The following is a 13,132-nucleotide window of genomic DNA, read 5'->3' as shown; positions in this document are numbered from 1 at the left end:
CCTTCAATCTCCTTCACATGCCGCTGCTCCCCCTTCCTCCTGCTGGTCTCTTGGCCCCCCTCCGCCTCCACTGCTGCTCTCACATAAATAATGCACACTTCCTACTTCCTGTCCCCTGCTTAAGTATCCCTCTCCTTGTGGGAATTGGCTGCAATTCCCTAACTATTCGGCCCCTGTCTTTCCCTCACAGGGCATGTATGTGCAGGGAAAAGTCCTTAATTATTGCTAACCCCCCATTCCACCAACCCCCATCCCTTCCCCACGCTTACCGCTCCTCTAACATAGTGGAGTAAAAAGCTCATAGTAGTGTTCCAGGTTTCTTTCTTGTTTGGCATCCCGGTAAATTTGGGGACTGATGGTTCTTTTGCCCCTTTTTGTCCAAGGTGGGTCGTTATTATGGACAGGAGTCCTCCAGAACGAGTTGCCAGTCTGACTTTGCAAGTCTCTTTGCTGGGGCTGCAATATGTTGCAATAGATCTCTTTCTGTGAGGGGGGTTGTGGCATAGCAATTCCATGCTGGGACAGCATTTGGTAGCAGTCCCTCTCTCTCGATCCTTCCGGTGCGCTGCGGCTCTAACATCATTGAGGGGATGTGGCTTTTCATTGTTTTTGCCCATCATCTGTTCGCTTGAGGGACATTGGGGGTCTTCCAACTTTGGAGGCAGCCATTGTGCTATTGGAATGGGGACCTACCGGGACATTCTAACCTATGTGGATCAGGTAAGTACCCATTCCGAATACCATTCCCCATTCCCATTTGAGCCCCCATAGCGCTCAATGGGTATGGGGAAGGAGCTAATAACGGGCCCGCAAATAGCGGGCACGTTATTAGCTCCATGGTTCCTTAACGGGTCCCGCTAAGGGCGGCTGGTTGGACCAGCCGTTCCTGGCGGGACCCGCTAAGGGACCTTGGAATGTGGCTGTAGGGGGTTAACGGCACCGACATCCTTATCGGTGCCGTTAACCCCCTACCGCCATACCCGCCATACCGCCATACTCGTAATGACCCCCATTGTTACTGATTCTTTTGCGTGGTCTGTGTTGGTAATATTTTGCATCCGGGTGGTGGTTTCTGGAAAGGGAAAGAAAAGCTGGCCAGTCTATGAGTTCTGAGGTGAGGTTATAGTTAATGGTCTGCAAACATACACGCTGGCACGGGGGAAGAATTAAGGATTGGGTGCACCTCAGCTGCCTTCCCCCTCAGGGCTAAGGCTGGCTGTGGTTTGCTTTGCAACAGGCCTACCTCCCCCCTCCTGACAAAGACTTGGTACTGACCTTGTCACATGGGCCATTAGGAATACATTCATTCATGACCAATTTGATTTGCGTGATGCTAATTCAAGCATATCTTTTTTCTAGACATGCATTTACAATGGAAAATCGGGTACTTTAAGTTCCTGAATGAAAAGAAAAAGAAATTAAAAACATGAAGACCACCATCCCCGAAATAAAGCGGGCCTTGTTTCCATGCATGCAACCAGGCCATCTGGTGCAGCACAGGACTTGAGGGGCAGACACCCTGCTCCCCAGAAGATTTCAGCATGTGGGACTGGAGGTTTGGATATATTTAGATGCAGGGATTAGAAAAAATGCTATCAGAATTAAAAGTGAATAGTGAACACCACCTGAAACCTATGATTACATTCCTATTGAGACGTGCATTGATTTGATTGCTGGACATCAGGATCATGGCGGGTATTTTGTATCTGGGTACAGCAATGTCAGCAAAAGCTGTACCTCTTGTTTCACCTATTCTGGTAAAAACAAAATTGAAATATTCTGGTACAACTGGAACAATATTCATGTCACTGTTTCTGATTGTCCCTTATGGTTTTAAGTAGTATTTTGTGCTGGTAGCATGGAGGAGGGAAATAAGGCCAGCTTCTCAAGTGAGGAGTGTGAGCAGCCCAAATCACTAAGAGTATCTGAATGAGTGTACCCCTGTTGCACATGTGTGCAAATACTCGTCATTTCAGGTCATCTAAAAGTGCATGCCAAATTCACAAGTGGATTCGCTTTTAAATATCCTGAAATGAGGGACATCACACTGTGCCTTTTGAAACAGGCACATGGTGAGGTGTAAAGCATGCGAGGGTCGTTTCTGATCCTTTCATGATTTCTTGTTTAAGTGTGATAGCTTCGGTGTAAGCCAGGGTTGCCACCCTTGCATTTCCAAATAGGTATGGAAATGCTCTTTTTCCTTGGCATTTCACTGAAATTGACTCTTTAAGGGCCTGTGTCTGTGAAATGCATTCCCAGTAACCACGTGGTTTCTGGGAGCCTGTCATATATATGCAAGGGGGCTGTACTGAGCATATTTGTGCTACTGTCCAGCCCCTCCTGAACTGCTCACGTCACCTTTGGGACTAAGGTGACCGGAGCCTTTCTGAAAACAGAGCAAAGGAAATGAGTACATTCTCTGCTCTGCTTTCATTTGCTCTGCTTTTTTGAGGATCAGGTACATAGGCTCTAGTTGATCGTGAAGAAGTACATCATTAAATAGATACATCTGAGTGTTCAATAAGCGCACAATCACAAACTCACAAAAGACGTGCATCCTCTGCGCCCTATTAACTGAACAAAGGCACTCTCACCTACCTCTTAAATTTATAGATTAGAAAAACTGCCAAGCCGACAAACACCACCGACAAAAGCATCAGTATCGCAGAACTGCTGTGTCCTGAGCTTGCGTCCACCAGGGGTGCTGCAAAAGGAAAATCAATTGCTTTGTTATATTTTCATCAAGGAATCACTATCCATTAGACTCTCAATTTAATGCCACTTTATTTTCCATCAGCTTCATTGTTTCTGTTTCAATTCCAATGAGGTCAGGTACAGTGCAGGAGCATTTCAAACACCTTGTAGTGACTGTGTGAAAATGCTGGAAGGGAAAGGATAAGACTTGGCAACATTTTACATGATGTTTGTTCAGCTGTGGACTATGCTCTTTCTGTGTCAGTTTCACTCCACAGTCAGGTGTTGCGTTACATAAATACTCCTTCAAGGGGAGGGCTTGGGGTGCGGTCCATCTTTGGAACACATGTTCTATTTAAACATAAATTGTCCAAAGGAGACAGCTCACACTTGCAGTTATGGGCAATTTTTGTCATGTGCACTGTGCAGTGAAAACTAACGAATTTAAAGAGATGGCGGAAACCTCTTTACATTTTCCTATTGCTACTCCACAGTGCAAAGAGAATATACGTTGCCTACCATGTACGCATGGCAGCCAGGGTTTACAATGATTTCCTATGGAAACCTCCTGCTTTTTCACTGGCTTGAAAACAAGTTGTTTTTGAAGGAAGAGGGCAACTGGAGGCGGAATCCTAACTACCATTCTGCCCCTGCCCTTTGCCTCCAAAAACAAAGACCATCCTGCAGATCGTGAATGGAGACGTTAAGACAGGCACAACTGCGATAGACCTGTCTTTAGCCCACCCTCCCCCATTTATGATCCGATGAACTCCAACATGAGCCCCATTGTGTGCCTGCACGCTCCTATGTATAGTGCACACTCAATGTGGGGCATTCCTGAAAGCCTGCACTCAGTGTTTGCTGTTTACACCATCTGATTTGCATATTTTGAGGTGGAGGGCATTAAGGGTCTGACAAATAGATATACAGCAAGTGCACCAATGCTAATGCATATTTTACAGCATTTCGCTACAATGGCATGCCTTTTTTCCCCTTTTATTTTGGTCCTTTTCGGATGCACTCTGTCATCATAAATTCCTCGGAGGCAGAGGATCCATGCTTGCTTTAAAAGCTCAACCACCACTGGGAGTGCACATTGAAAACCATGTACTGAATAGTCTATCATTTGCACTTCCCAAGAAAGGTCATGTCTTCTAGCACAGGCCCAACAATGCACAAGTGATATGATGTAACATAATGTGGCCTGTATAGCAAACCAGTGATACTTAGGCTGCTCGTTGCATTTGGTTCTGTAAACCTAAACTTAAAGTGGGGCCAGGGTAGAGTCTTGATATAGATGGGGGAGAAGTTATGGAAGCTCTTTTGATTAGGACTAGAAGAACATCTCCAAACGTGTCCTGAGAATATTTGTGTGGCAAAGTGCCCATACAAATCAATGGGTCGTATTTAGGGTGCAATCCAGACCACCTGCATCTCCTAAACTCACCCTTATGCACCCACTCTGCAGCCCACGGCCTCGCCACCCACCTCAAGAAGAATTGAAATTAATGTTGTATTACCAGCGCAAAGGTGCTGGAAATAGAGAGAACGTTTAATATACACACTACCATACAGGGGACCGCTGGACCAAACTAGGGATATTCAGCATGTTATAAGGCACTGGGGAATGGCCCTCCCATGCAGGTAGCTAATTCCTACAAATGTGGGACCTCGTTCATTACTGGATGATTGTATGGAAAAACAACACCTAAAATGTTTGGGGACCAGTGAATCACCAGAGATGTTTGTCCAGCACTGGTGTTGGTGAGCACAGACTGGGCATATCCAGTTCCGGAGTTCCTGTATGATGTGTTTTGTTGCAGTGTGAGAGCAAGCACATATGTTTCATTGAGAATTGTCTCATGCTAAACAAGGAAAGTCATTTTCTTGAATGTACTGAGAGAAAATGTCCTTTACCGCTTTGGATACCACAGAGAATCTTGGCACAAAAGACACAGAGCCAAATGGGTTTGTGTTATTATTCTCTGTAAGAGAGCTCTCCTCATTATGGCTGAGTTTCATCTGTTAATAAACGTATGTTCTCATTGTCAAATTAATGGCACAGACATGTCAGCAACCAGCAGAGCTGCTGCTGAGGCAGCCCGTACATCTGTTATGGACTGCACGCCAGCGGTGCTGGTGGTGTGGGAGGCTCTCACCAGGTGGAAAACGCCTGTACGGTTGTGCCCCCGTCTAATGGCGCTCATCACTCTACCATGCTTCCCCAGCAGGAATTGACAGCTTCAGAATAATACAGTGCCACCGGGATTCCATCTGTGACCATGAAGTCAAAAACAGATTCCTGCAGATGATGAGTTAGTCAGTAATCAGGTTGTATGTTTTACTAGTGTATGCTCCACAAAAGCTGTTCTGTTTGAAAGCAGAATCTACAGTTTCTCTTGTTGTAATGAGCAATTGACTGTGATGTGTTAGACCTGCATATATTCAGATCAATCTAGCCATTCGGAAAGATAACTACTGACAATTTAAATGCTGTGTAGGACGTTTAATGTCAAGAAGGAGGCAGTGACATCCCGTTAAAGGGAATATGCGTGTGTCGCAAATAGAAAATAATGGCGTACCACATTGGCAGTAATGATGAATATGTTAAGCCCAAAACTAATGTCTTTGCTACACAGATCAGATTTCTCCAACCTTTGGCCTCCAGATGTTTTGGTCTACAACACCCATTAGCCAGCATTGTCAATGGTAAGGGATCATAGGAGTTATCGTCCAAAACATCTGGTGAGCCACACGTTGCAAAAACCTTACATAGAAATATTTCCCAACATTTGAGCGGGTGCAGCGATCGAAGCACCACATAGCCAAATAGATACCAACTGGACTTAAAGGTAAACCAGCCCTAAGGCAGGTATCTGTAACTTGTTGCTGTCCAGATCTTTTAGAGTAGGATCCCCATGAGCCCTCATCCTTGACATTGCTGGTTCAGGTTGGTGGGCGTTGTAGTACAAAACATCTGGAAAACAGAATGCTGTAGATCTCGACCCTGGAGTTGGTTGTACAAACTGTGAGACCACAAGAGGTGTACACAGGTAAAGTTACTTGGGCTGACTCATGCAAGTTTACATCTTTTTTATTGTTTGCTGTATATTTCAAATATCATGTGTGTTGCTTAGATTGTGACAAAGCAAAACAAAACACAGTGTTTGGAATTTGTGTGACTTTTTTAACCATGGACTTTATTTATTTAGCTGGTTACTAGCATATATGGATGGTTCATTGCTCCTGGGTCTCTTAAGTTTCAGTATTGCAGTTTTGGTGAACGTGTTTCTAATGTGAGTGCTACTTGGGACAAATAAAACATACAATCACAATTGACATTAAACTATGGACACATGAAATAAATGTGCTTGTGTCACCAGGGAAAATGATATAAAAGATTCTGGATTCATTGAAAACATTTAGAAGACATTTGGTACTCGTGAGTAGATCTTAATGGCTCAGAGTAGGACTGATCTTACTTTACTTACATTGTTGTATAATTCACTTTACCTTGGGAAGTTTCTTCGACTGTCCATCTCAAATACATATAGAATGAGTACATTTTGCTATTGGCATGTTGTTTACTGAATTCACTTGATGTTACACCTTTAATTGTATGCGCGTGCTAACATCATTTAATCCAATTAAATGGAAAGTAAAGAAATACTTTTCATTTTCAGAGAGCGTAAGACAAGTGTTAAGAGGCATGTGGTGCATTGTTGAAGGATTGAAAGGTACCCTGGTTTGAGTACACTTTGGTCCATGTACACTGAATTATATTTTTTCTTTTCAGTACATTAAATCTTGAAGTATGTATTTCATGTTGCATTTCATTTAAAAAGTACCCACTTATGGTAGGCACAATAGAAAATCAAACAGACATAGTTCTCACAATATTTCTTGGTCACTAATCAATAAGTAGAGTTTTAGCATTTTGAGTATTGTGCAAGACTGGGTACGATGTTGTTTAATCACCAGGCCGTTTTTTTATGGGGGCAGGGAGTTAAGGGAAGAAAAGAGTTAGGTGGGTGTGGCAAATAGGGACTAAATAAACCCCCAAATAAAAAAAAATAATGTCAATTATTTTATCGGATGCAAATATTTGACAAAAAACCCTGCAAAAAAACTGCTGATCTAAGAACATAGAACTGTAATGATGTACTTGTTGAGCGGGTTATGCTGGAGGAACAATCAGTCTGCCCTCAGAATATCCAAATTGATTATCCTAATCATCTTCTTTCCTATTTATTTCTGCTCCAATTCTCCTTCTCAATATCTTTTGTATGCCATCTCTCCAACAGTGTCTCCTTTGTATTTAACATTTACAATAACATATATTGACGTATCCTGCTTGGACAGCCTAAATCAGAATTCCATCCACACCTTTGTATTTAATCTATTTTCGATTAATGTAAAGCTTTATTGTTCTAGGGGCAATTCAATATTGTTGCAAACAGGATGTACGCACTAGTGCATATGTCTTGTATTGGGATGACAGGAACAATATAATTATAGCAGAGTACGGACAAACTGAATGATTTATCAAAAGTCGAACTATCAGCATATGCTGTCCCTACATAATACTGTGTAGGACTTATTTTAGCCAAAATCACTTGTTAAGATCAATAACAAGTGGTAGTGTTCTACTGTTAAGGATCCACATGCCATTAAACCTACTTTCCTTCCTCTAAATGCTCCATCCATTCAAAACCCATATTACTGAGCAACTATCTTGAGCAACTTATTAACCTGCCCCAATAGGAATGTCCTCTTCTATACCCCTGCTGTTTCTAACTACTGAACAGTTGATCTGATCATCTTCTTTTCCACCACTATTGCTTCCCATGTAGGTTCTTTACTTGTAGGTTACTGTACTTCGATCCGCTATACATGTCATCAGATTTGCACTCTATGAATATGCTTTTTAAATAAATAGGCAAACAAAAGTACTACATCCTAGCCAGTGCATATAAATGCTAAAGTAATTCTAACATCTCACTATCTTCATCAGCAATCACACATCACTGCAGTAGATCTTTTTTAACGATGTATAGAGCCCAATTAAAAAACGTATTAGCGTGATTTTCAATGTGAAAATCCCATTGAAAAATATTTTGTGAATCAGGCCAAAAGTCCTTTATTCAGAACTTACCTAACGTCAGCTGGGTGACATACACAATGACTTGAACACTGGGCTTGAGCTCAAACTGGACCAAGTTCTGGTTGAGGGCATTAAACAGAATTTCCACAACCTGAGGGAGAAACAACTGTTATACTTAATTCTCAACATGGATTTTCTAGAATAAACTTGTATTGAATCAAGATCATGCCCAATATACACTGTACCCATTGGAGGTATAACAGACTCTTTGGAACATATGCATTCACTTGTTCACATGAAAAATGATCTCTCAGGTTTTTGGTACACCTACATATGTGATCATCTCCATCGGTGTGTGCTAATTCAACATCAATATTAAAGATATTTGAAAAGAGATAACTATATATTTGAGAATAGCAAATTTGTGCAAACAAGAATGCAAAATGTATGTGTTATAACTTCATGAAAACGCCAAGTGCATTGTTTCTCATTGTGCACATCTAAGCCTGAGCGGAAGAATTTAGTTTCCATACCAGTTGTTATAATTCACAATAAAGAACAAAACATTCAACCATAAATGTATTCATTGTAAAAAAAGGTGGGTGAGGCGCGCACTCCAATTCCTGGCCAATATACTACCTGAAGAAAGAAAAAAATATATAACTGGGTTAAATCCCAAAAGTGTCCAATTCACTGGGTTAGATCCCAATTGCTGCCAAAATATTCACAGGTTTGGATCCCTTCTGCTGCATTCTTGCTGCTGTTCTCCTCCTCCTAGCGCTTTCCTGTCACAACACTCTTCAGGGAGGCTGTGTTGCCTTGCTTTTCAGGTGAATCCAATTAAATTGCTAATGCAGTCTCTAAGGATTATGGGAGCTGTAGTGAAAAAATGTTTGTTCAGTTCAGGTGATCAAAGAAAGACTCCCCTCCAGGAGCACACATCTTACCCTTAGCAGGGGGAGGGAGAAAAAACATGGTTCTCCACTGTAGGGCAAAATATCCCCAGTGCTGCAGCCTCTGGAGTCCAGATGTATTCAGCTGTAGGAGTTCCAAAAGGGGTTATATTTGGAAGAAACTAGCTGCAACATTTTCTACCCATATGTTTGTTGCTTCATCCAATACGTGCTTTGAAATACATCTTGGGTTTACTATCATTTTTTCTAGTTTGTGTTTGTTTACCCGATTATCAAAACACATTGGTTCAGTATGCCAACATAAGGAAATGTTCTGTGTTGGGAAGGGGGGCACGATCTTCCCAAGCCTCCAAGTGCATTAGAATAAAACAAAGGCAATCATCAGTAATCTAAGAGTCCAGGGGGGAAGGGCGTCCCCTTCCAGGCATCTACACAATCATATCATTGTAAATCTTGTAGGTGCAGTATATATGCGGGAAAAGCAGCCATCTTAGATAATAGCAGCCATACTGTTGCATGGAGCTTAGATGTAGCACAGCAGTCAGCACTCCAGGCCTAGGCCACGAACATGAGCCAGGGAATAGGTTGTGTTCCACACTGATGAGAAACGCCAGAGCTGCAGGCATCCATAAAACCCTTCATTGTCCTATAATGTTGCCAGCTTTTGCACACTGGGAAGAATGTGCCCGCAAGGCCACAGGAGGAGGGCTGAATGGGGAAAGGGACAGAGGGTCGGTGAGCCAGGGCAATTGTAGAAGCAAATACAGTACAAATCAGATTTGAGGCATTGGCGGAGAAGAGATTGTGAATGAAAAGAGGGAATTCACAGTGAGTCAAGCCCAACCCTCATTTAAAGATAACATTATATTTTTTTAAAGAGATTTTTTTAATGTATTATTTTTCTTGATAATTGATCCTAGTGCATGTATAGATTTGATAAAGCGTTACCAACGATTGGCATCCAGTGATTTTATTTTAGTTAAGACTTAAACTCACACCTAGAAACACTTGTGTAAAGGCACATTATATCACATCATGTGATATCATATCAATGTGACCTGATTTATCACAAAAGAAATCCATCAAATTCAGCAGGTGAGGATGTGACAACAATCCTAGCTTGGAATCCCCCCATAGAAGACCCCTTTGATCTTTTGTTTCGTCTCAGTGGTGATCCTTGCTGTGATCTCATGTATCAGTTATAGCCTGAGCAATGGTGGGGACTCTGTTAGATTGTTGTCACTTTACCGAACATCATGGGGTTTGTTGTAATGAGATGGATCACCTTAACTCTGCCTTAGTAATATTGTTCCGTAACTTGCAATGTTACATGTTTTTCATATTGTATCTTCTCAAGGAAACACTGACCATTGCCTTTTTCTGTGGCTACTGTCAATATTGCACCAATTATTATCAAAGACTTAGGTCCATTGAGCATGGCCTTATCACATGGCCAATGGTGCCGCCCTACAGCAGTGGCACTTATCCCCCTGCCTAATATCTAGCAAGATTGCACCACCAGACATCACTGGGTAGGTTGCTACAGTATGCTCTATGCCCATTGTTCCCACTGCTCTTCATATCTTTGGTAGTTTCTATAGTTAACAAGCTACAATCACCTCAACGCCACTTTCTATTACCTCACTAATCATTCAAAGTAATCAATATCACAGTAAAGTATTGTTTACTGATTGCCATGGTAAAGAGAAAATGCTTTATCTTTTAAAACACTTCTGCATTCCAAATGGGTTTCATGTGTTAAAATTGTGGCAAAAATGGCTGTGGACACAAAATATTGCGGCAAAAAGGCTGCGGTTTTGCGGCCGAAATCCATGTACAGGATATGGCGTTCAGCTGCAAACCCCGGGCCATTAAACCATTTAAGGGGAGCGGGGGACACCCCCACAACTCCCGCTCCCCTTAAATGGTGTAATGGCGTGCACCTTTAACGGGTCAAACCACAGCATTTTTGCCGCAATATTTTGTATAGGCAACATTGTTGCCGCCATTTTATCACTGCATACCTCCAAATGATACTCTCCATATGTCCCATCTGTATAAATACTTCCTGACCCTCTCCTATTATCCCTGTCTTGATTATAATGCATTTATTTTTCAGAAAGCATCTTGCAACGTTTCCACAACAATCCTGCAGGAATCCCATGGGATTCCCTCTGAAAAACAAAAACAATCTGTCACAAACAAGGCTTTCTCGGGCACCCTAAACTCTTGCACTACACATAGGGCCCCTCACCTCCATCCTTGTGCGTGATGCCCAACATGGGGATGGGCCCGGAAATATTTATTTATTTATTTATTTATTTATTACATTTGTAGAGCGCACTACAGCCCAAAAGCATCGAGGCGCTGTTGCATGAGATTGTAAGTATATGTGATTCAAGTTGCATTTGAGGAAGCAACACGTAGGGTTCTTTTTAGTTACATACATATATGGTAGAAGGAAGGTAGTTACAACAATGGTGATGCAGTGAACAGCTTAGTTAATTTATCGGCAGAATACATTTTAGGCAGTTTTCTAGGACAGAGGTGCTGACCATCCAGTCACAGTATGGCGAGATGAGCAGTGGGAGCAAGTGCAGAGTCTTACAGGTCACAAAAATAGCATTGCTTTAATAGCTTTGCGGAAGGCAAGGTGGGAGTCAATCATCCTAAGGTGTGTGGGTAAAGCGCTCCAGTGTGAGGCAGCCAGAGTGGGAAAGCTAGTCCAGCCTACACACACTCTCCGGGTCTTGGGCGTGGAGATCATGTTGGTGTAGGCCGCTCTCATAGGCCTAGAGGGAGTATGCTTCACTATTCTCTGGGCCAAATAAGGGGGTGCCAAGTCATGGAGGCATTTGTGCGTGAGAGAGAGGGTTTTAAAAACAATTCTCTCTTTGATGGGCAGTCAATGAACCTGCGTCCTTACCTCAGAGATTTGGCAGCGAAAAATGAGCTAGCCCTTTAAATTTCACATAGCACATGGGGGAACGCCTCTGGGGTGCCAACCTCGGGTGCCTCACCTCAGTCCTTTTTTCCGCATGGGCAATGTCGGACCTGGCAGCTAGGCGCAGAAACATTGTTAGTATTCCACTTGCTCCCCATTGATATTCTTCTTCTAATTTCTACCTACCTCCCTTCCATGCCTTGCCTCTCCCGCACATGTCAGCTGCAGGAGGCTTTACGAGATGAGCATCATGCTATCAGCAGTTTCCGGCCTGAGACCCCCATGTGCTTTGTCTTGAGTACCCATGGCCCGACCACTGCTGGGACTCCTGTGCGGCTTGCAGCTCTCTAGGTCACCGATCTGTGAAGAATTGCCTTTCCCGGTAGAGAGAAATCTTCCATTCTTCACCACCCAGACATCTAAAGGACTTTTTCACCAGGAACTCGCATCAGGAGAAGGTAGGGCCTATGTTCAATAAGGCACCCCAGCATGGCGACTCCTTCCCGGGGCCTCCGGCTCGGAAGGGTAACTTGGACTCTGGTTCTGGCGCAAACCCAAGGCCATTAAGGCTAGCGGTTACTAAGCCGAGGGGCCAAGCTGCTCTTCTGGGTGATACTTGGACCAACCTGAGATCGTAAAGGAAACTGGCACCTACTGCGAGCAGCCCAGTGACTCTTCCAAGTGGTCCACCGAGTAGCACTCCAGCTCTTATTCTTTGGCACAAGGGTACAAGGGGCCTTCGGGCTCTGGTTCCAGGGGTCAGCCCTAGGTGCAGTGCCATATGACTACCAGCTCCCCAGCTGGGGGCTCAGAGCCTACCGGAGCCATCTACGAAGTCATGTCACAAGGGGACGATCCGACTACCGGCCTGCAGCCTGAGGGCCCAAAGCCTACTGGAGCCATCTCTGAGGTTGGCACTTCTGCGTCTGGTTTGGGGCACAAACAGTGCTTGTTTATGTCGGACCCAGCACAGGGTTTGGGGCCTTACACCATTCTGCCTAGGGCATGGCTCAAGTCACCAATATGTTTTTTAAGCATGTGGTAGAGCCTGTGCGGCTGGCGTCCATCTTTGATTCAGATTCCAGACCTCAGATGGGCCCATCGCCTTCTGATTGGGCAGCACAAGGTGGATCCAGTCCTCTTCCTTCGGGGAAAATAGTAGGGCCCAAGGCCTCAGGCAGTTGATCCCTGCAATGGTACATCTATGCCTCCCAGCCCTTCAGATACCCCTCTCAGGTTCCTTGGTGCTTTGACCAGGACAGGTGGCCTAGCGTGGCACAGGAGCATGCACCCTCTTGGGAGGCCACGACCTGTGAGGATCTCATTTTTGAGCACTTCCTCCTCCTTATGTGCTCCTCCAGATGTCGGAGCTTCTAAAGTACCTCATTAAGGAGGTTGTCTTGCAGGTCATTCCCCCATGTCCCTCTCCCCTGGGCACTACTATGGTCCCTCTGGGGCCCCGATATCACTGCCCAT

General features: G+C 43.8%; 1 protein-coding gene across 1 annotated transcript in view; it reads right to left on the bottom strand.

The window, feature by feature from the left end:
* The window catches only part of SORCS3 (sortilin related VPS10 domain containing receptor 3), a 3,021,596-nt gene that overhangs the window by 44,872 nt on the left and 2,963,592 nt on the right, over window positions 1–13,132 (bottom strand). The window contains exons 24-25 of the mRNA XM_069611752.1: window positions 7,850–7,949; window positions 2,599–2,704 (exon numbers count right to left, since the gene is read on the bottom strand). Of these exons, the coding sequence (XP_069467853.1) occupies window positions 2,599–2,704; window positions 7,850–7,949 (206 nt within the window). The remainder of the gene's footprint in view (window positions 1–2,598; window positions 2,705–7,849; window positions 7,950–13,132) is intronic.

This window comes from Ambystoma mexicanum, chromosome 8 (genome assembly GCF_040938575.1).
Source record: "Ambystoma mexicanum isolate Mex_15411 chromosome 8, UKY_AmexF1_1, whole genome shotgun sequence".
NCBI lineage: Eukaryota > Metazoa > Chordata > Amphibia > Caudata > Ambystomatidae > Ambystoma > Ambystoma mexicanum.
Note: the sequence above shows the minus strand (reverse complement) of the source record. Positions and strands in the feature narration are given on the sequence as shown.